This window comes from Eumetopias jubatus, unplaced genomic scaffold (assembly GCF_037043125.1).
Source record: "Eumetopias jubatus isolate StellerSeaLion01/CBP00866 unplaced genomic scaffold, mEumJub1_p1.0 scaffold_1, whole genome shotgun sequence".
Classification (NCBI taxonomy): Eukaryota; Metazoa; Chordata; class Mammalia; order Carnivora; family Otariidae; genus Eumetopias; species Eumetopias jubatus.
Window position 1 is genome coordinate 107711642 of NW_028274807.1, and position 23798 is coordinate 107735439.

At 35.0% G+C, this 23798-nt stretch overlaps 1 protein-coding gene across 3 annotated transcripts in view; it reads left to right on the plus strand.

Annotated features, from left to right (window-relative positions):
* GPR149 (G protein-coupled receptor 149) overlaps positions 1–16846 on the plus strand; it is a 69582-nt gene extending 52736 nt beyond the window's left edge. For all 3 annotated transcript variants that reach the window (XM_088020918.1, XM_088020921.1, XM_028103056.1), the window contains one exon: positions 16274–16846. In XM_088020918.1, coding sequence (XP_087877044.1) covers positions 16274–16846 — 573 coding nt within the window. The remainder of the gene's footprint in view (positions 1–16273) is intronic.
* The last annotated feature ends 6952 nt before the right edge of the window (positions 16847–23798 follow it).

Consider the following 23798-nt stretch of genomic DNA (forward strand, 5'->3'; position numbering starts at 1 on the left):
AACTACATCAAAAACTTATGATGTACTATATGTTGACTAACTGAACATAATGAAAAAGAAAAAAAGAATATTGAAATGTAAAGAGACAAAAGATACTCATGTTCATCTGTCCAACTACCCCTTTATATAGATAATGAAACAAAGGCCTACAGGGAGTACACTATTTGTCTAGGGTCACACAGCTACTTATTTAGTGGCAAAACAACTGCTGTATTTCATGGTGTCCTGAATATCAGTCAGATGCTCTTTAAAAAAAAAAAACCTTTACTGAGGGATATTTTACATATCATATCATTCTTCCATTTCAAGTATACAATTGAATGATCTCTAGTAAATTTACCAAGTTGTACAATCACCATAAATCGTTTTAGAATATTTTCCATCACATCAGTTAGATTTCACATGCCCATTTACGCACAATCTATCACCACACCCTGTGCCAGGATACCACTAATCTATGTCTACACAGATTTGTTTTTTGTTTGTTTGATCTTTTTACTGTATTATGCTGTCTGATAAATGCATTTTTGTCTTTTATACTTTTATGAATACCATCAACATGGATTTTAACACCTTTTCTAGAGTATAGTAATCTCACAAAAAACACTGTATTTATCCTTTGAAACTGTCTTTAAAATGAAAACATGTATCTTCTTTCCTGACCTAATTCTGATCAATAAGGTATAAGAAAATTTTTTCATGAAACCATTTTTAGTAGGATTTCTAGCTGATACAGCACCCAATTGAACAAATGCATATTATTAAGATAACTATTTTATTTCTTAAGATTCATTTATTCCTGACAAAATTTTATTTCTTTTCTAAATAGAATCAACGGGTGCTTCCTTTCAAGCTACAGTTTATTTTTTAAACAGGAAGAATTGGAAACATGGAAATAAATTTGGACATATCACATCTGAGTTGAAATGCCATCATTAGAGATAAGAGATTTAATTTCTGTTAGACCAGTGAATTTCAGAAAAACCTATCCACTAATCTCAATAGCAACAACACATTTAAATTCAAAATTCTCACACGATTTCTTTTTTTTTAAGATTTTTATTTATTTGAGAGAGAATGAGAGAGAGAGAGAGAGAGAGAGAGAGCGTGAGAGTCAGAGGGAGAAGCAGACCCCCTGCCGAGCAGGGAGCCCGATGCGGGACTCGATCCTAGGACTCCAGGATCATGACCTGAGCTGAAGGCAGTCGCTTAACCAACTGAGCCACCCAGGTGTCCCTCTCACACGATTTCTTATAGCCTGTGATGGTTGTGCTCATGGGCTCAGATAAAGCCAAAAAGTATAAACTGAAAATATGAGAATACCAATTTCCATAAATAAAAAATAAAATAATTTAAATGCAATGATATATTCATTTCAGAACCTTACATTATGGCTATAAGATTAATGTAAAATGAAGACTGATGATGAAACTTAATCATTTTAAGTGCCCTTTGAATAAGGCATTAGAATATTTTAAAAGTATTCAAAAAGATAAAATTTTGTTTTTCGTTCTGCTCATCTATGAAGTTGGCTTTGGGGGTTTCTGTTATTTCTTTAACTGAAATTGAATTTTCTCCTCTAATTCTCTAAATTGCTAACATGATAACAAAATCTATTTACTCATGAAATCATGTAGTTTTAGAATTGTAAGGAGACTTTTACATATTTTTCAAAATTTTTTATTTAAATTCAATTAATTAACATATAATAATTATTGGTTTCAGAGGTAGAGGTCAGTGATTCAACAGTCTTATATAACAACCAGTGCTCCTTACATCACATGCCTTCCTTAATGTCCATCACCCCATCCCCCATTCCTTTCCCCTCCAGCAATCCTGTTTGTTTCAAAGATTAAGAGTCTCATGGTTTGTCTCACTCTCTGATTTTGTCTTGCTTCATTGTAAGAAGCCTTACAGATTGTATGTCCTTTGCTACTCAAAAAGTGTAGTCCATGGACCAGCAGCCTCAGCATCATCTAAGAGCTTTTACTAAGTGCAGAAACCACAGACCTACTGAATCTGAATCTGCATTTGCACAGAAGTTTTTAACTTTGATGAAGTCTAATTTATCAATTTTCCTTTTATGGATCATGTTTTTGGTATCAAGTCTAAGAACTCTTTGCTTAGCCTTAGATCTCAAAGATTTTCTCCTATGTTTTTAGTAAAAGTTTGTTTTACATTTAAGACTGTGATCCATTTTGAGGTAATTTTTCAATAAAATATGAAACTTAGTTCTAGGTTTTTTGTTTGCCTATAGATGTCCAATTGCTCTAACACCATTTGTTCAAAAGGCTATCTTCTTCTATTGAATTTTTTTTGCACATTTGTCTAAAAGCAGTTGGGCATATTTGTGTGGGTCTTCTATTCTAGGTTCTGTCATTTATCTCTCCACCAACAGCATAGTCTTGATTATCATAGCTATATTGAAGTTAGGTAGACTGATTACTCCCACTATATTCATTTTTTCAAAATAAGTTTACTAGTATTCTAGTTCATTTCCCTTTTCATACAAATTTTTGAATAATCATGTCTATATCTGCAAAAAAAATCTTGATGGGATTTTAATAGGAATTACATTAAACCTATATATCAATTTAGAAAGAACTGACATCTTCACTATATTGAGTCTTCTAGTCCACGTACATAATAGGTCTCTCCATTTATTTAGATCTTTGGTTTTTTCATAGATTTTAGTTTATATGTCCTATACAGGTCTTGTTAGACTAACACCTAAGTATTTCACTTTTCTGAGCAATTGTAAATGGTACTGTATTTTTTTATTTTGATGTCCATATGTTCATTGCTACTATATAGAAATACAATCTTTAACTTGCAGGTAAACTTGATTAGTTCATTTGTTAGTTCTAGGAATTTTTGTATTCTTTGAAAATTTCTAAATAGGCCAATCATGTCACCTGCAGTTTTAGTTCTTCCTTTCTGATCTACTTTTGATTTCCTTTTTTTGACTATTGCACTGACTAGAAGTTCCAGCAGCATTTTTTTTTTTTTTAAGATTTTATTTATTTGACAGAGAGAGAGAGAACACAAGCAGGGGGAGCTGTAGGCAGAGGGAGAGGGGGGTAAGGCTGCCCGCTGAGCTGAGCAGGGAGCCTCATGTGGGGCTTTATCCCAGGACCGAGATCATGACCTGAGCCGAAGGCAGATGCTTAACTGACTGAAAAGGCCAGGTGCCCCACAGCAATATGTTGAAAAGGAGTGGTAAGAACTGACATCCTAACCTTGTTCCTGATCTTAAGGGAAAGCAATCTCTCACCATTAAGTATAACATTAGTTGGAGGGTTTTTAGAGATGCTCTTCATCAAAATGAGACATTTACTCTCTGTTGCTACTTTTATCATGAAAGGATGTTGAATTTTGTCAAGTCATCTTCCTATATCAATGGATATAATCATGTGATTTTTCTTCTTTAGCCTATTAATATGGTGGCTCATATCAGCTTATTTCTGAATATTGAAATTAGCATTGCAGTTCTGGAATAAACCCCACTTAATCATGGAATACAATTCTTTTAATTGACGGCTGAATTCCCTTTGCTAATGTTTGTTAAGGATATTTGCATCTAGGGGCGCTTGGGTGGCTCAGTCAGTTAAGTGTCTGCCTTCGGCTCAGGTCATGATCCCAGGGTCCTGGGATTGAGCTCCATGTCGGGCTCCCTGCTCAGCTCAGCGGGAAGCCTGCTTCTCCCTCTGCCTGCCACTCTCCCTGCTTGTGTTCTCTCTCTCTCTCTGTCAAGTAAATATTTTTTTAAAAAAGGATATTTGCATCTATATTAATAAGTAGTATAGATCTGTAGTTTTTTGTTTTTGCCTTTATTTTTGTTTGTACTGTCTGTCTAGTTTTAGTAACAAGGCAAAACTACCTTCATTTGAGAAGTGTTGCATCTTTTATTTTCAGTAAGAGACTGTGTAGAATTTATATTAATTCTCCTTTAAATGTTTGGCAGATTTCTCCAGTGAAACCATCTGGGCCTGGTGATTTCTTTTTGAGAATTTTAAAATTATGAGTTCAATTACCCTAATAGTTATAGGGCTATTCAAATTATTTATTTCATATTGGGTATATTGTTATATACCCTATATAATAGTTTGTGTTTTATAAGGAATTGGTCCATTTCTTCTAAGTTGTCAAATTTAAATGTGTAAAGTTCTTTGTAGTATTCCCTTATCTTCTGCACAGACTGTGGTGATACCCCATTTCATTCCCAATACTGGTAATTTCTGCCTTCTTTTTTTCTTTGTCACTGTTGCTAAAGGTTTGCCAATTTTATTAATCTGTTAAAAAAAAACAGTTCTTTGCTTCACTATTTTTTCTCTTTTGTTTTGTTTTCAGTTCCATTGATTTCTGTTCTCATCCTGAGGATTTCTTCCCTTATTCTTGCTTGTATTTTATTTTGCTCTTATTTTTCTAGATTATTGAAGCAGGAGCTTACATTATTGACTTGAGACTATTCCTCTTTTCTAATGTGTGCACTTAGTGCCTTAAATTTCCCTTTCAGCACTGCTTTAGATGCATCTCACAAATTTTGATATGTTGTATTTTAATTTTCATTCAGTTCAGTGTATTATTTTTCCCTTAAGACTTTCTGACTCATGGATTATTTAGAAGTGTCTTTACTTTCCAGAGGTTTGGAGATTTTCCTGTTATCTATTATTTATTTCTATCTTGAATCCACTGTGGCTAGAGAACACATTCTGTATAATTTTAATTCTTTTAAATTTATTGAGATTTATTTTATGTCCCAGATTTGATCTATCTTGCTATATGTTCCATGGAAATAATCTGTATTCTGCTCTTGTTGGATGGTTTTCTATAAATAAAAGTATTTCTTTCTATAAAATTTTCTGTAAATGTTGATTCGGTCATGTTAGTTGATGGTATTTTCCTATATCCTTGCTGAATTTCTGTTTAACTGTTCTATTAATTATTAAGAGAAGGGTAGTAAAGTCTCTAGCTGTAATTGTGAACTTGACTATCTCTCCTTTCAGTTCTATCAGTTTGCTTTACGTATTTTGCAACTCTGTTGTTTGGTGTATACACAGTTAGGATTGCTGTATCTTCTTGGTAGATTGATCTTCTTATCATTATTAAAATAATCCTCCCTGTCTCTTGTAATAGTCTTTGCTCTGAAGTCTATTTTATCTGATATTAATATAGCCAGTTCTGCTTCCCTTTGATTGATATTTGCATGCTATATCTTTTTCAATCTTTCAACTGTCAGCCTGCCTACAGCATTATATTTGGAGTGAGTTTCTCATAGACAGTATGCAGTTGTCATGTTTTTAATCCATTCTGGTAATCTCTGGCTTTTATTTAGCATATTTACACCATTAGGATAAAATACTGCAGAGAAATATACTGCCTGATTAGGAGATGAAGACTGCAAAAGTAGCATTACATTATATACATCCTCCTAAACTCTTTATCTCAATTACTGGTACTAGATCCTAGCACTAGAAATCTCAAAGACATCATGGATTTCTCTCTCTTACTCACCTCCTAATAATACCTAATGGCTAATACTTAAGGAGCACTTTGTGTGAAACACTGAGGTAATCATTTTACATCCATTAACTCATTTATTCTTTAAATTTTAGAAATGAGAAACTGAGACTTAGAGAGGTAAGGATTATAGCAATAGTGACTCAACTGAGTTCTACAGCAGGTGTATGTGATTCAACAGCAATATTTTATCATGACCCTCCCCAGTCTCAAATTTTGCCTTTGCAACTCCCCTAGAGTCCATCCCACATTTGTCATTTCTATTATCGGTATTGATACTCAGATTCCCTTTCCTTTTGCACACAATGATTTTAAAAACCTGCTAACAGGTCTCCCTGACACCATGGTCCCCTTCCTCCAATCCATCTTTCACAGGGTCCCCCATTATCTTCTTAGACTTTAAGTGGGATAGTGGAAAACATGGGGAATCTGAGCTGAGTTAAGATCACAGTTCAAAACTTAACTTTGTTTGTAACCTAAGCAAGTTGGTTTACCTCTCCACACCTCAATCTGCTTATCTGTAAAATGGAAATAATTTTATCTCCTTATAGATTATTGTATTAAATTAGATTTTACATGTAAAGTGCCAAGTGCACTGCCTGCACATAGAAGATTTCCATATATCTTACTTTCTTTCCTTCCCATAAATGTGAAAACAAAAATCATTTCACCCTTGCCTATGGAATATAATCAAAACTCATTACCCTGGTGTACAGGGTTCTTCACCCCAGGCCCACCTCTATGTCTAGTCTCATTTCCTTGTACTATGTCATTCCCCTCAAATTCCATTTGCCTTTGCTCTTACTATTCCCTCATTCTGGAATACATTTTTCTTCCTTTCTGCCTACTGAAATTATCTTTTAGGACCCTATTTAGAAACCATTTTCTCAAGTATCTTCTCAAATTACTCCTTTCACTTCCTAGTGTGAATGAATTAATCCCACCTCTCCCTTGTTCCCACAGGATATAGTGGGTTCTAACTGGATTAGGAGAATGAGGTATTATTCATATTGTATCACAAACATCATGACTTGAAGTAGCAGAACGGCTAAGAGCAGAGGGTTTGAGACAGATAATCCTGGATTTGGATTTGACTATGCCATTACCTACTTATATTTATATCCTCATGACTCAATTATGTTATCTATAAAATTGGGATAATGAGTATCTCTATTTTATGAGGTTGATATGAAAATCAAGTAAGAAAATATATATAAAGTGCTTAGTAAGAAGTCTGATATATGGCTTGTGTTTAGTAGAATCAGTAAATATTTGTTATGATGAATATCAATCCTAAATTTGTTACTCAGTTGTGAAACTTTTCATCATTTAAAAAAAAGCTTAATTTACAGTTTGAAGATTTGTGAGGATTTAATGGGACATGTGTTAAACCACCTAGCACTTTCTATGATACATGGTGCCCTTTTATAAAGGCCCTTATTTTCTTGCCCTTACTCTCTTTTCCTTGAGTAATTCATGTGTCCTCCTTATTCTAGTGTACTAAACATTTAAATAAAGGTGGCAAGATGACACAGGAATATTTTAGATGTTGAATATATGAAAATATTGCAGTCTCATGGTTTTAAATAAAATTCCAAAAATATTATTAAAACTATACTTTATTGTTTTTCTCACACAGTTCTCATTCTCCCTGCTATTTTTGTTTTAGTGTCTTTATCTTCTCTTCTCCCCTAAACCATCTTAGATGGTCTCTTTGACTTAATTTCTCAATGTCTGTACTTTTAGATGCCTAAAAGTCACCTAAATAACCTAAAGATCATCTATATGACTTTAATTTAGATTAAAATTGTCAGTCACTTGGGTTATTCATTAGTTAGTGATAGAATTCTAGTTTCCAGGGCAGAAAACCCATGATCTGGATGGGTTATCCAGATAACCCATCTGGATGGGTTAGCATCCAGGATGCTGGATAAAGCAGATTTATTTTAAAGTTACAACATGGTACATTGGAAAAGAGCACTTAACTGGGCATTGAGACACCTGTCCTACTACCATTACTTGCGTGACCCCAGGAAAGTGGCTTCACCTTTCCGGCTGTCAATTCTCCCTTTATAAAATGAGAAATCAGAACTCTGTGGTTTCTGGTTAAGTGCTATGATTTTACATGTTATAATATGTCTTTCTTAAGTTGAGTGATTCAGATAACACAATACCTCACCTTGTTAGGAGAGAAATTTGGAGCAACTCTTTTATATTATAATTTCACCCTGAATTCACCTAGAGGCTTATAGTGAGGAAATAAAAAGTTCAAAATGCCCAAGGTCAGTAAGTCTGAATCAATTATCAGAGCGGATTATTTGTGCTAATGTGTTTACATGGCATGCTCCTCTCTTCCTGAAACATTTGTGAGGTTTAGAGACTACTTTTCATTTTCAAATAAAAAAGCTCCCAGCCACCTATGCTCAGGAGTACAGCAATAATGGATTTTCACTATTCCTGACAGCATATGCTAATTCACAGACTTTTAAATGGAAAGAAAGCAGAGACTATGAAATGACTAGTTTTATACTCTCTGAATCTTATCATTTTTTTTATCATGCAGTAAAAGTTCACATACAATTCGGTCCCATAATATTCTATTTTATTTTTATAAAAAGGGTATGTTCTAATATGACTTTCGGATGCATTTGTAATTATCATCATTTATTATATAGGGCTGTTAAATATAAAAAATTAATATTAAATAGCAATACTTTTGAAAGATGATCTTATTTTTTCTGCTTTAGGAAATTAAAATATGGAATCTAAAAAATCTACGAGGTCAATGTTGCATATTCATTCATTTATGCACACATTTATTTATTCAACAAGTATTTTTTGAGGGCCTACCATGTGTCAGGGACTGGTATAGATTGTAGAGAAAATAAAGACCCACAAGAAAATGTTCCTTTCCCTGGAAATTATATTCCATGTGGATTTGACAAAAATGCCATGCAGTTCCGGTCTCCAGAAGAAAACGGGCAGTTGCAGAACTTTGCAAATGTTTCATTACGTGTTTGCACAAAACACTGTATTAATTTCATAGGGCTTCTGTAACAAATTACTGCAAACTTAAGATAGTTTAAAACAACAGAAATCTATCATCCCATATTTCTGGAAGACAGAAGTTCAAAGTCAAGGTGTCAGCAGGGCTATGCTTTCTTGGTTTACAACAGAATAACTCTAAGTGCCATCTCTTTCTTCACATGGCCATCTTCCATCTATGTGAGTCTGTATCCAAATTTCTCTTTTCTTAAAAGGATACCAGTCACTGGATTAGGGCCCACCCATATCCACTATGACCTCATATTAGTTTATGGGTCTTGAAAAGACCCTATTTCCAAATAACATCATATTCATAAGGTACAGGTAGATACAAATTTTGGAGGGGACACACTAGTCAACCCAGTACAAAGATGAAGATAAATTAAGTCAATAATAATGGGTTTTTTTTTTGTTTTACCTCCTCACAATTAATATTAATTTTCCCTTAAGATTTAATGCCTTTACTTTTAGTCTCATTTTGAAATTATTCTTCAACTTTTTGAATGGCTTTCAAATCTGTGGATTACATTGTAGTTTGTAACTCAAATTACATAATATTTTTTTCTGAAGTGGGATTCTTTATTGGAACTTAATGTTTACCTTGACAGATTGTTGGACTCAAATGTCTATAATAGTTTTTGCAGTAAAATTAGTGAGGAGAATCTGGCTCATTACAGACCCTGGTCACTTTATTTTGTCTGCTTAGGACTAGATGATCCTTTTCCTTTCTGATAATTTAAAATATTTATTTTTCTTGTCAAAAGTGCCATTTGCTACTCTTTAAAAAATTCGAACAGAAAATAAACTATACCCCAGTTGGGACTCTTATTCTAAACAATCAAACTATAAGGGCCAAATTTTGAGACAGTACCCTGCACCTACCTTGTTTCCTCACTTCTAACCTAAAAATAGCACAAACCCAAAATGCAGTGTTGATTCACAAACCCCAAATGCAGCACAAACTCCAAAGTGACTACCAAACTGAACTCTGAACTATCATCATAGGCAACCCCACACCCTGGAAGCCCTTCTAGTAATATTTTGCACTCTGCCTCCTCTATTACCTGATAAAACTTCCACAAGCAAAATCATCATCATCATTGAACAACTTAGATATATAAAACATAAATGTTGAAGTCCTCCCCCCCATCCACTTTCAGATGAAATAACTGTTTGGAATGTAGCCTTTCAGATCTTTTCTGTGCCTAGAATATATATGTGTGCTGTGTGTTTATATATCTTTTATTCCTACACATGTATAATTTGCTGAAACATGTTCTGGGAGATCTTTTTCTACAAGAAAGTTGGATCATACTTTACATATTGTTTTGTAACTTGCTATTATCACTCAAAGTGTATTGAAATTATTTTACCCGGGCAGAACTTACAGCTTTACTTCATTCTTTCAAGACAGTTTTCCAGTACATTTAGGTTATTTCTATTTGGGGACTTACAATAGTGCTGAAATAAACAATAGTATGTGTTGACATTTGGTGGTGGAACTGACTCAGAAATAGGATTGCTGGTAAGTATATGTAGTTTTATTTTATAATCAATCAAAATGTACTCTAAAGTTGGTATCTATCATTTTATTTCTTCATTTCTCTCTCTTTTTTGTGGAGGGCAATCTGAGGTGCTAAAAATGACCCATTGGTTTTACTTACATATTTTTGATTATTGGTGAAATTGAGTATGTTTCCATGTGTTTATTCTCCACTTGTAGTTCTTTATTTATGTATGTATTTATTTATTTAAAGATTTTATTTTTTATTTGGCAGAGAGAGAGAGCACAAGCAGGGGGACTGGCAGGCAGAGGAAGAGGGAGAAGCAGGCTCCCCACTGAGCAGGGAGCCTGACGTGGGGCTGGATCCCAGAACCCTGTGATCATGACCGGAGCCAAAGGCAGATGCTTAACCAACTGAGCCACCCAGGCACCCCATGTAGTTCTCCCTCTAATTGCTTTGCCCACTTCCTTTTTTTCTCCAGGGATGTTTATCTCATTGATTTGGAGAAACTCTCTGTAACTATTAAACTTTGCCCTTTGTATGCTGCAAATATTTTCTCCTGGGATGCCATTTGTTTTTTACCTTTGCTTTCAACATATATTTCTATAGAGACATTTTCAATTTTTCACAATCAAATCTGTCCCTCTTTTAACATTTCTGATTTTCATTCCAGATTTGTAAAGGTCTTTTTCACACAGCATTTTAAAACCATTATTAAGACTCAAGAAATTATTTTTTCATATAACATGAAAAGGAATCTAATTTAATTTTGTAATGGAAAGCCATTTGATTCCTTTCTTATTTTGAAATGACATCTTTGTGATATACTATATTTTGTTTCTTGACTGCTTAATTGTCTTTCCATTAACAACCTGTATTAATTACTGTAGCTTCATATTATGTTTATAAATCTACCTTATTAGTCTGTTTCCAAAATTTCTTGGTTATACATAAGCATTTATTCTTGCAGATAAATCTTAGGAGGAACTTTTCATGTTCTAAAGTAAAATTCCATTGGTATGCTATTTTTTATTAAAATTGTATTAAATCAATAAAATAAAATAAAATTGCCAGATTTACAATAGAGTTTTTCCATGTGGAAACACTGTTTCTTTTGTCTATTTATTCAGGGTTTCTTTCATTATAGTGTTTTTTTTATATTGTTCTTACATATTTCTATAATTTTGTTACATTTTGAGTGGGACCTTTTTAAAATATATTTTTTAATTGGTAACTGCTATTGATGTCTTAACATTTACCTACAATTTAGCAATCTTGCAAAACTCCCAAATTAGTTCTTTTTTAGAGCCCTTCTTTAGAATTTCTAAGTAGACAACATTTTCACATGAAAATGATAATTTTATTTCTTCCTGCTCAATATTTCTTTTTTTTTTAAGATTTTATTTATTTATTTGACAGAGAGAGACACAGCGAGAGAGGGAACACAAGCAGGGGGAATGGGAGAGGGAGAAGCAGGCTTCCCACTGAGCAGGGAGCCTGATGTGGGGCTCAATCCCAGGACCCTGGGATCATGACCTGAGCTGAAGGCAAATGCTTAATGACTGAGCCACCCAGGCGCCCCCTGCTCAATATTTCTTGACTATTATTGTCTAGCTAGGATCTCTAGAACAGTGCTAAATAATAGCACTGATATCAAGCATTTCTTTTCATCTATAAAAATTGAACCTTGCCCAGGTCTCCTTTTCCCTCACTCCACCTAGGTTAAGTGCTTTTATTCCATATTCTTAAAACTCTCCAGCCTGGATCTATTGTAGCACAAGTCACATGGAAATGTAATTGTTTATGAGGTTGGTATTTGTGTATTCTATGAACTCAAGATATGACAGCCTCTTCATTCCATTGCTATAGACCTACCAGCTAACCCAGTCCTAATACACAATAGTGGTTCAGTTAGTCTGTTCTCTTCTCATCTCTCTCCATTTTAGTCTGCCCTCCATATCCTAAAAGAGGTGGAAATTCTGTTGATTTTATACAAATTGTTGGATGTCTCCCTGAATCTCTATCCCTTTACTTCTCCCTTCATTCAAGCTCTTGTTTTCCCTCACCTGGAGGAATGTTTCTTTAACTTAAATAATAGGTCTCTCTGAAAGGAAAAAAAAAATCTATGAATCTTACTGTCGAATCAAATTTTTATGATTTTGCTTAAAGATATGCAAACAATATTTGGTAAAACTTACATTTATAGTTTCTTATACAAATCTAAAACCAAAACAAATTTATACAGTAAATACTTTCATAACCAGTAACATTAAAATTGCAATTTAGGCTTAAAGTGACAGTACCATTTTGCTGAAATTAACATGTCAATTTTGAATAGTGCAAAGATGCATGCTCAGATCTGCTTCTATATAATCTGTCTCTGTGTTTTTACTTCTGTGACTGTCAAATGGAGACTATCCCTTTGAATAATAACGTTACACAGTGTAATTTTTTAAAAAGATTTATTTATTTATTTGAGGGAGAGAGCGAGCACAGACCCAGGTGCATGCGAGTGGGGGGAGGAGCAGAGGGAGGAAATCTTTAAGCAGACACCGTGCTGAGCATGGAGCCCAATGTGAGACTCTAGGGCTTGATCTCACAACGCATGAGATCATGACCTGAGCCAAAACTGAGTCTGACATTTAACCCACTGAGCCACGCAGGTGTCCCTCACCGTGTAATTTTGATAACTCAAGACTTTGTGTAGTATTTCAGAATAACATACTTCATATTTAGCTAAACTCTGGCACTGTGCAATTCTCAAATGCCAATTTTAATGAGATGTCATTTGATAACTCAGTAAAGCTTGTTTGTACATTTAAGTTAGCATGAGAGAGTTATTGAAATCTGCATTATGTGGATGTATAATATCAGATGCAAAAAATCTTTATCACATTTTTTAAAAGATATTATTTATTTATTTCACAGAGAGAGACACAGCGAGAGAGGGAACACAAGCAGAGAATGAGAGATAGAGAGCACAAGAGGGAAGAGGGTCAGAGGGAGAAGCAGGCTCCCCGCTGAGCAGGGAGCCCGATGGGGGGGGGGCTCGATCCCAGGACGCTGGGATCATTGACCTGAGCCCAAGGCAGATGCTTAACGACTGAGCCAACCAGGCGCCCTATCACATTTGCTTTTATATTAGCTCCTCACCAGTGATGCGAGTTGGTACAGATAAAGACATGGTTATACTGTTGATGCTCTAGTGAAGGTTCTTTTAAGATATACATGCCAATACCGCTGAGTACTATCTGGTAACTCAGTTTTCTCATCCCTTTTTTCTTTTTTAAACTAGTATACTCCATCGGACTTTGTTTACACAGTATACTACGTCAAAGAGAAAATAATTTTTTAAGTACTGAGATGGGTTGTTTTTTCTTCCTATAATAAAGTATAACGTAAGGAAGTCCAGCTTTTATATTACTAGTTCTCAGAATGAAGGAGGTTGTGTCTATAATTCACATTATTAAATGACAATTTTTCTGACTAAATAGTATTTCAGTCCAATTTTATTTAAAAAAACAGAAATTTCTGTCTTTGATGAAATTTTTCTCAAGATGGGAAGTTTTTAATTTGGCTCTTCCACTCATGATTTACCACTCAGAAAGCAACGCTTTTAATACTGTAAATCTTTTCTTAAGATCAATTTCAAATGCCACCCCTGTATGAAATCTCTTTACCAAAAGTGGTCATTCCTGGACTCCATAGAGCTTGGTTCCTATCTCTACCAAAATAGTTGGAACTAAAATTTTATTTTCTTTCTTTTTTTTAAATTTTTATTTATTTATTTTTTAAAATGTTTAAAAGATTTTATTTATTTATTTGAGAGAGAGAATGAGATAGAGAGAGAGCATGAGAGGGGGGAGGGTCCGAGGGAGAAGCAGACTCCCTACTGAGCAGGGAGTCCGATGCAGGACTCGATCCCAGGACTCCAGGATCATGACCTGAGCCAAAGGCAGTCACTTAACCAACTGAGCCACTCAGGCGCCCTAAAATTTTATTTTCTTTCTTACATGCTTTTGTCACCCAATTATACAAACATACCTATGATAAAGTTTAATTTATAAATGAGGCACAGTAAGAGATGAACAGAAATAACTAATAAAATGGAACAATTATAACAGTATATAAAACTTGTGTGAATGTATTCTGTCTCTCTCAAAACATCTTATTGTACTATATTCATTCCCTTCTTCTTGTGATGATAAAATACCTACATGATGAGACGAAGTGAGGTGAAGGACGTAAGCACTGTGACACAGTGTTAGGTTACTACTGACCTTCTAACCATAGGGCAGAAGGAGGATCCTGTTTTTAGACCAAACTTGATTGTGGGTAAATGAAATTGTGAAAAGTGAAAATGTGGATAGGGAGGACTACTGTAATACTCAGCAAATGTTTAATGAATGGATAAATAAAAAAATAAATGAAGGCCCTTTCCCCTTTGCCAAAAAGTTGCTACCACTCAAACAATGCTTTGGTACAATAATGAGCCTTAGTATTGTTCCTCTGTTTCTCCTGCTTCAGTTGCACATGTGAAGTTGGTGAAGTTTTTTGCTTCAGCAGAAGAGTAAACTGAACTTTATAGTGTAAGTTTTCAAAATTTTCAGCCCTTTAGGGTAAAAGGCCCTACAGTTAGGTTCCCAGGACCCTTTATGGATAAAGAGGATTCAAGACTTCTCCGTAGCAAATAACTAGAAAAGACTGGTAACATGTCTCACACACCCTAAGACTATATTTTTCATTGTCCCTAAATTCAAAGAATTGGGTATGAAGGCACCCGAATGAATCTCATGATAAATCCTCCCTTAAAATTTTCTCTTAGTAGAAGAGAATCCAAATTGTAGTCCTAGGTTTCCTCCAGCCACACTTAGGTCCAGATACAAAATACCCAAGGCAAATAGGGTGACCAGCTATCCTGGTTTTTCTGAAACTGAGAGGTTTCCTGAGATGCAAGAATTTCAGTGCTAAAGCTGGCATAGTTATAGGCAAACAGGAAGGTTGATCATCCTAAATTGGCAAAATACCATGAGCCCTCATGCCAATTCCCCTGTAAAGACACATTTAAGGTAATCCAGTTAGTAACTCAGCTTTTTAGGTAATCGGCACACGTATAAAAAGTGTCTGTTAACCATTTTCCTTCCCCTTCTTTTTCTAGACTACGATATTTCTTTAGTTAGGGATTGCAAACCTTATAATGCAACAGAATCACTTGGAGGGCTTGCTCAAATAGATTGCCCCAAAGTTTCTAATTCAGTAGGTCTGGAATAGGGCTCAAAAATCTGCATTTCTTACAAGTTATCAAGTAATGCCGATGACACTAGTCTGGGGACCTAGCTCTGAGAGCATTGCTCCAGAAGTTTGGTATCTTCTGAGACTAACATGTAATCAAAAAAGAAAACAAGTCAACTGAAAGTATGAAGATATGAATAATATAAAATACAGGCTATAATAAGATTTAGTCTGTTTTCTTTCATTTCTTAAGCACTTATCAGTGGTGAGTACAGATTTTAAAAAATCTTAACATACGAAGTTTTAAATAAAATATAAAAGGTTCTAACCTTCAAGAAAGTTTTTGCAGAGATGTGGGGGAGTTCTCTATTATTGGGTTTACTTTAATGACTGTGATTTCTCTGTTGAAAAGTAAGCACAGTGTAGCACCATTCTGGGGACATTTGGTTCCTCTTCTGAATGCTCAAACCTAACAGCTGAAATATACTTTATACTTAATCTGAATCATAGTTTCACAATTCATTCTCTGTGATATACTAAACAGGAAAAAAGTGCATTTTGATGACACAGTCTGCATTTCTTTCAACCTATGCAAACTTTTTAATGTAACAAAACTATAAAAGCAATTCCAGATTATAAAAATGCATTTGATTTTATGCCCATATTCTGCCTTTGGAAGCATCTACTGCTGCCCCCATCAGTACACAAATTTTGCCTTAAACTATGGGAATATGTCCTCTTTCTTCAAAGAAAGGTTCCTGATTGTCCTCATTTAGATGTTATATTTGACCTGGGAGAAACTGAGCTCTAGTGCTTTGATGGCAGAATTTAAATCCCATTGATAAAGGTTTCTAGGGAAATGGGCCTGAAATAGAAAAAACTCTACCATATTGATGAGTAAAGTGAATTTCTAAAATGTCCTAATTTCAGAAACTAGTTTTCAATAATAACAATTTTGTTTTCGTCCCCAGCGTTCTGGTGGTGCCCTTGCCATTCCCTTGTGTGCATTCCAGGGGACCGTGTCTCTCCAAGCACCTACGGGGAAAACCCTATCTCTTTCTACCTATGAGGTAAGTGCAGAAGGACAAAAAATAACCCCAGCCTCTAAGAAAATAGAAGTCTATCGATCCAAAAGTGTTGGCCATGAACCGAACTCAGAAGATTCTCCCTCTACATTTGCGGACACCAGTGTGAAAATACACTTGGAAGTTCTCGAAATTTGTGATAATGAAGAAGCCTTGGACACTGTGTCAATCATTAGCAACATCAGCCAGTCCTCTACACAGGTCAGATCTCCATCCCTACGCTACTCACGGAAAGAAAACAGATTTGTTTCTTGTGATTTAGGGGAAACAGCCTCATACTCTCTCTTTTTACCCACGAGCAATCCCGATGGTGATATCAACATCTCCATTCCGGACACTGTTGAAGCACACAGGCAGAACAGTAAAAGGCAGCATCAAGAAAAGGACGGCTACCAGGAGGAAATCCAGCTGTTAAACAAAGCTTACAGAAAAAGAGAGGAAGAAAGCAAGGGTAACTAGTGATCATTTGGTCTAATAAGGCAAGAATGGGTCTGCAAGTTCAAACTGCTAAACTAACAATTTGGTTCTGAGGCTATTTGATTTCCTTTATTACTTGTTGGTTTACATAAGCATTACAGATTTAGTAGTTAACGGTTTTTAGGGCAAGCAGCTGGAACTAGCATAAACACTTAAGTGCTTTTGATGTATTACCTATAGATCACACACTGTGGTAATTAAAAGATTCATTTCTTATCTGATTCCTAAAGCTGTTTTCTAGATTAAATATCAGCCTCATTTACTAATGTTTTTGCCGGTTGGTCACCCTCATAAATTCAATGAATATATTGTTCACATCTCATGTTTCAACACATAATGCTGGCCTTTATCATAAGGGGTAAGAAGATATTTTGGGAATGGAAGAAATGTAGAAAAACTCTGAGTTGTATTTAAAGAGACTTGCCTACATGTGCCTAGCAAGACAAGCTTATTACAGTTACTGCTTTAGATTTACAACCATGTCTAGGAAATATATTTTCATGTAAAATGGCAAACTAGCTAGCTTCCAACTTTGAAACATGCATGCCCATACTCTGTAAATAGTTGTTTCCTTCATTTCTGTAAAGTTCAAATTGCTTACTAAATGTTCTTCTTCCTTTCTCTCTTAAATGTAAGTATTCTCCTTTCATCTTTTCATTATGTCAAGACTTCCCTTGAAACAAAATATTGTGTTACAAGTGGAATTAGTAATCCATAACTCAAACATTATTGTAAATGTTTTAAATGTACACATTATCATTTCTAGAATTGTTTTATTTGAATGGAAATTGGGGAAAAGCACTTCCAGATTAAGTTCTGTGAGGTATGCTCAATTAGATTAACAAAGTTTTGGGTAAAGCAGAGGAAAATCCACTAAGTAAAAAAATAAAAGTATGTTTCTAAAGCTGCAGATTTGGCAAACTTTTTTTTTTTTTTTAAATTTTATTTATTTACTTGACAGAGAGAGAGAAAGAGTGAGAGTAGGAACACAAGCACGGGAGTGGGAGAGGGAGAAGCAGGCTTCCTGCCGAGCAGGGATCCTGTTTCGGGGCTTGATCCCAGGATCCTGGGATCATGACCTGAGCCAAAGGCAGATGCTTAATGACTGAGCCACCCAGGAGTCCCTTGGCAAACTTTCTTAGGCATTCTTGAAGTATAGAAAATTTTAGTAAAAATATTGTTCTAATTTTAGGTGCTTTTTAGTTTTTTTCTCAAAGGCATGTATAGCTCAAGCAAATTCATATATTTTATTAAATGAGTGTAAGGTATACATTTCAACACTAATTTTAAAATGTGTTACATTGTAAAAATGCAGGAATCACCTTGTCAGAATATTAGTAATGTATATTTCAAAAATTATAAAGTGATTTCACTTCAAAATGCTTTATTCTGATCTTTCTTTAAACATACATTAAATGTATTACTTAAATGTTTATTTTCCAAAGTTATTGAGTTGACATTTTACGTGGTATTTGACTGTGCACCGCCACACCTCACTCACATATCTTATTTACTATTTACAGACTGACTGAATAATTTTTCTAAATGATTTATTTTGGTTTCTATTTTATTATACTGAATCAGAATTCTAAATTACTTGATATGGGGTTTCACACTGTTTCATCTTCAGATCTTTTTTTTTTTTGCCATCAAGAACTCATTTTCAAAGTAATTAGCTCAATGGACTTTATCTCTCATTTAATCTCTCAATATCTCCTCTTCTAAGCTTGGGAAGCAAAGGTAATGCCATTAGTAAAGTTGTAAAGCAAGCCTCAAATAATGCATAACATATAAATTCAAATTCAAATATGCTATCATTACAAATATATTTTATTTAAAAAAACTTTTTATATCCCTAAAATTGAGGGCTATTTTGTTTCTTTAAAAGATTTATTAATTTTAGAAAGAGAGAGAGAGTGGGGGGATGGGTAGAGGGAGAGAGAGAATCCTGAAGGAGACTCCCCACTGAGCGCAGAGCCCAATACTCTGCTCTAAACTGGGCTCAATCCCAAGACCCTAAGATCATGACCTGAGCTGATAACAGACTGAGCCACCCAGGTGCCCCAAAATGGAAGGCTATTTTAACATAATGACAAATGGCCTGATCAAATACTATAAATTAATGGCATTGAATGCCTGTTATAAAAGCAAAAGTTGAATATTCTAATAATGCTTTGTAAAAGGTAAGCTGTGATATATTAAATTTAGATGTATAATTTTATGAAAGAGAAAGGTGATTTTGTTGCTTTAAAGTATAATTTTTGGCAGCTAGGAAATTAGAAACAGAAACATAATAAAACTGAAGAAAATAATAAAGATTTCAATAGAAATAAATCCTTCATAACTGGCACAGCTCTTTAATGCATAGGAGAAGATGATGTAAATCAAGAATTAAAGAGCACAAGAACTGGATTGGAAGACAGTAATACTCCTTTTTCCCTCTTGTGTACTATTTTCTTTTCACTGGACTTGGGCCTGTGCTGGAAGAACTGGAAAAATAAAAAACAAAACAAAACAAAAAAAGTAGGATATTTCCATTTAATTTCTCTTGGCTATTGAATCAACTATACACTGGATCCACTTATAAGTTCTGCTATATTAGGGATGCCTGGGTGGCTCAGTCAGTTAAGCATCTGCCTTCCGCTCAGGTCAGGGTCCTGGGATCGAGCCCCACATTGTTGTTGTATCATCGTTGTCATCCAAGCCAATTGCAGTTGAAGCTATAAGAAAAATCTATAGGGGCTATGACTAAGCATTGAATGGCTCCTCCCAATCCTCATTTAGAAACAGTAAAGGTAAGTAAGCTACATCAGTATAAAGTGTACTTACTCTTTATACTGATTATGATTATAAAAATGTGTTTCTGGTACAGGAAATACCCTTATAGAAATCTTGTGCTATATTTAAATAGCTTACCCTGTTATATTTTATTAGTAGTAAGTACTATATTTCATATAGTTGATTTCTCTATAAACTGATGAATCTGAAGACAAAAACTACTTATTATCTAATAAAAATATCACCATCTGGTGGTGACTCCTACAAACTGAAAAGACATAATATCTATGACTCCCAGTTAATATAAACACATGTATAATCCCAAAGAGTTGTGACTGACCGAGGTAACCATTTTGAAGACCACAGCATTATTCAGAATATAATAAAAATCATTTGGTTATACATTACTTGGAAGCTTTTCTCAATATGGTTCTTTAGTATTGGATTTCATTAGATTTTCTCTTAGTTTCTTATTCTATTCAGCTACTTTCATTAATTTATTCATTATAACATTTAATGAATGCCTACTATATGCTAGAAATTATTCTAGGTACTTAGGATCATGACTGTGAACAAAATCAAAACACATACACACACATAAATGAGTTTGAGCAAACTGCAAATTTAGAGAACACAGTCCACACAAGACTTCCCTCACTCTGACACCAACTGCAAGTTTAGGATATCTCCCAAACCACTATCAGTTTCCATAATTCCCTAGAAGGACCCACAGGACTTACAGAAAGCTATATTGTCACAGTTATAGTGCATTACAGGTAAAGGATATAGATTAAAATCAGCCAAGAAGAGAAGCACATACAACAGAATCCAGACAAAGTCTAAATGTGGAGCCTCTGTTGTCTGCTCCCCATGGAGTCATGGACAGCATTACTTTCCCAGACATCAATGTAAGACAACATACAAGGAGTATTACCAAGAAGGAAAGCTCATTTGAATCTTGGTGTTCGGAGTCTTTGTTGGGACTCCATCATGGTAGGAGTAGGGGTAAGCAAGGTTCACTGCTCACATGACTGATTTCCAGCTGCTAAAGAAGTCAAGTTGATAAGGAATGACACAAAGCCCCTACCCTAAATCACACTGTTACTATTTGGCTGATTTATGGTCCCAGACTCTTATAAAGCGACACGTTTCAGGGGCTTAGAGGCAACCTCCTCCAAAGGGGAGAGGCCTCTTTCTGGATGGGTTAAGGTCCACAATATACCATACATTTATACATGTATATATCATACCATATTTACATACCATACATGTATACATGTATATATCTCAGGTAATGTTAAATGAATTGACAGAAAGTAGGTACCAGTGGTAATAAATATAATAAGAAAAAAATGAAAATAATGGGACAATGATGGAAGGAGTGCTTTTTCAAACACTTTAGTTAGGAAAGGCTTCACTGATAAGGTAATATTTCATCAGTCAAATAAAGTGATAAAACATACTATGTATCTAGGGAAATCATAGTTCCGGCAAAGGGACTATCAAGTTCCCAGAAGTGGGAGTATGCCTTTTGTATTTTGTGAAACCATCCATTAGGTCAATGTAAATGCAGATGAGTGAGAAAGAGAAAAAGTGATTGGAAATAAAGACAGATAAGGGCAGGGAGACAGATCATCAGTGCCTTGCAGGCCAGGTAGGACTTTGAATCTTACTCTAAATGAGGTGGGAAGTAATTGGAAGGTTCTGAGCAAAGGAATGACACGTTTGAATACAAAATCCACTGTCTGTTGTCATCAAGGGGAAAAGACTATGCAAGTACAAATATGATTACAGAAGAAACAGGAGGCGATTTTAGCAGTCTGAGTTAGAGATAATATTTGCTAGGATTAGGGTGATAGCAGTGGAGATGGTGATGTATTATATCTGACTCAATAAATAGGAAGGATTTCCTTGGTAACTAAATAAATTACATACTTCCTAAATGTTTTTCTATGGAGCCTGTAACTTGAGGGAAAATATTACCTCTGGCATCTATTTTCTGTTAATACCTTGGAAAATCCCAATGTTTCTAATGTCTTCCATATATCACAGAGGCTAGAAGCCTGCAAACTGTATTTTCCAGTCTCTCTTGCCAGCAAGTTTCAGGTTTGGCAACTGCCAGAGAGAGGCATTTGTGCAAGATTTGGAAGACAGAGTTGAAGAAAAGCAGGAGCAGTTAAATGAATGTTCCCTACCAGTTGAGGCTTTCTCCTCCAAGATATGGTTCAGGGGTCTAGGCTCTTTCTATTTGGCAGTTCCACCTTTTCATTTTTTATGATCATTACCCTCGTCCGTATTAAGCTGGCAGGAGGAGAAAGGGCATGGAGGATCCTGCAAGGACTGCTCCAGGCATGGCCTGGAAGAACAGCACCTCAGCCACTGCAGCTTCTGCTACATTGGAGACATCTCAAATACAGCCATCCCTAAATTCAAAAGACATTGTGAAATATATCTGTCTGTGCACATGAAGAAGACACCTAAATTTGGTGAACAGCTAGCTAGCCAGTCTCTGCCACATGCTATGACCCCAACTAGACAATCATATACCATACTATAATAGAATGTAAATAGTGCACCCTTCCTGGTGTCATGAGATGCAGAGATACTGCATACCATAATCCAAGAATGGTACATCTTCCCAAGTTTGAGTTATTTGGCCTTGACTCTAGACCAGACTATACTGCTCCAAACCTAGGTCAATTTGTTTATATGATCTCTTCTCCAGTTACGATACAAAGAAAATCATATTTGTATGTCTTTCCTACAGTCTTGGGATCTCAACTTCAAAATGCATGAAGAACACATGCACAAACACTCACATATACAAAAACACATGTTTTCTCAAGAATAAGCAGGAACTTGCTGGCATTGGGCAGTCAAAATCCCAATACAAAATTTCCACAATGACAATCTTTTGCAATATTATGCAGAAAAATTTAGATTCCTGGGTTCATATCATCCTGAAGCACTTTGTTACAGAGAAAAATCTTTACCTTCATAATAGCATGGTCTCACTGAGTAATTTTTCCAGAAAAAAAAATATATCTGAAGCAAATTTTAGTTTCTACCACTTGGCGGGAATACAATTCCCATGTGAGGGTCAAAAAATATTAGGGTTTGGACAAATCCGTGGTCACCTGGTTACAGTAGTAAAGATACATAACTACTTGCTTAATTAATGGAAGCCTTAAGATGTCGTATTTTCATTATTTAGAAGAAAATTCATTGATTAAAAATTTTTTTCTCAGTACTCACTCATAATATTTTTTTCCTAAATTCCCAAATTGTCTGCTTACATTAGACAGAGAAAAATCCACTAATTTAATGAGATTATGTAGTTTTCAAGGGAAACTATGTTATGCAAGATGAGAAGATCTTTAACATGGGTCCTGGAATCCATTTTTTTTTCTTTTCATGAGAAACAGATGGAGTTAGCAGACAGTGACAATAATTCATAGTTAGGATGACAAAATGTCTGGTTTGCCTGGGATAGTCCCAATTTACAACTGTTTTTCTGGCATAGCAATTAATAGCATCTGCTTTAACTTAGAGAATTAATTAATTAATTAAAAATTAAGTTAATAGAGAATTTAAAAAATTCTCTTTCAGTATTTTGAGTGAAATAAGAAAATTATGATTGGATATCATCAAGATCTATCCTGAAAGAAGGTACTAAAAGGAGGACAAGAATGTCATGCCTTCAGAAACTTAGCTTAAAGGTGAGGACATCCCCACTCCTGCTAACCGTAAAATACCCCAAATCACAAAGAAAGCAGTGCCTCTGGAGCTACTGAATGTTTGGACAATTAAATTCAAAGAGGAAGCTGAAAACAGATAATACCTGCTTTTTACAGAGAATAAAGGGACAGAAAATTCTCTGATTTATCTCTGCCTCTTACTGAGATATTTACAGTTCACTGCAACTAAAAGCATCAAAGTATGCTCTGGACACTGGTTATGTTAACTTTTCTCCTGCAAATTTCTCTACTCTTCTCCATCCTACTCTCTGCACCAAGTGACTGACTTGCACCAACCATGTAAACAGACAGAAGCAAATGCTCCCTGCTTCCCACTGGGTTTGGCCAATGGGGACTTCCAGCAAGAGATCAGAGACAAAGAGAGTGAGGTCAGGATATTTATTCCTCTTTCCCTGAAA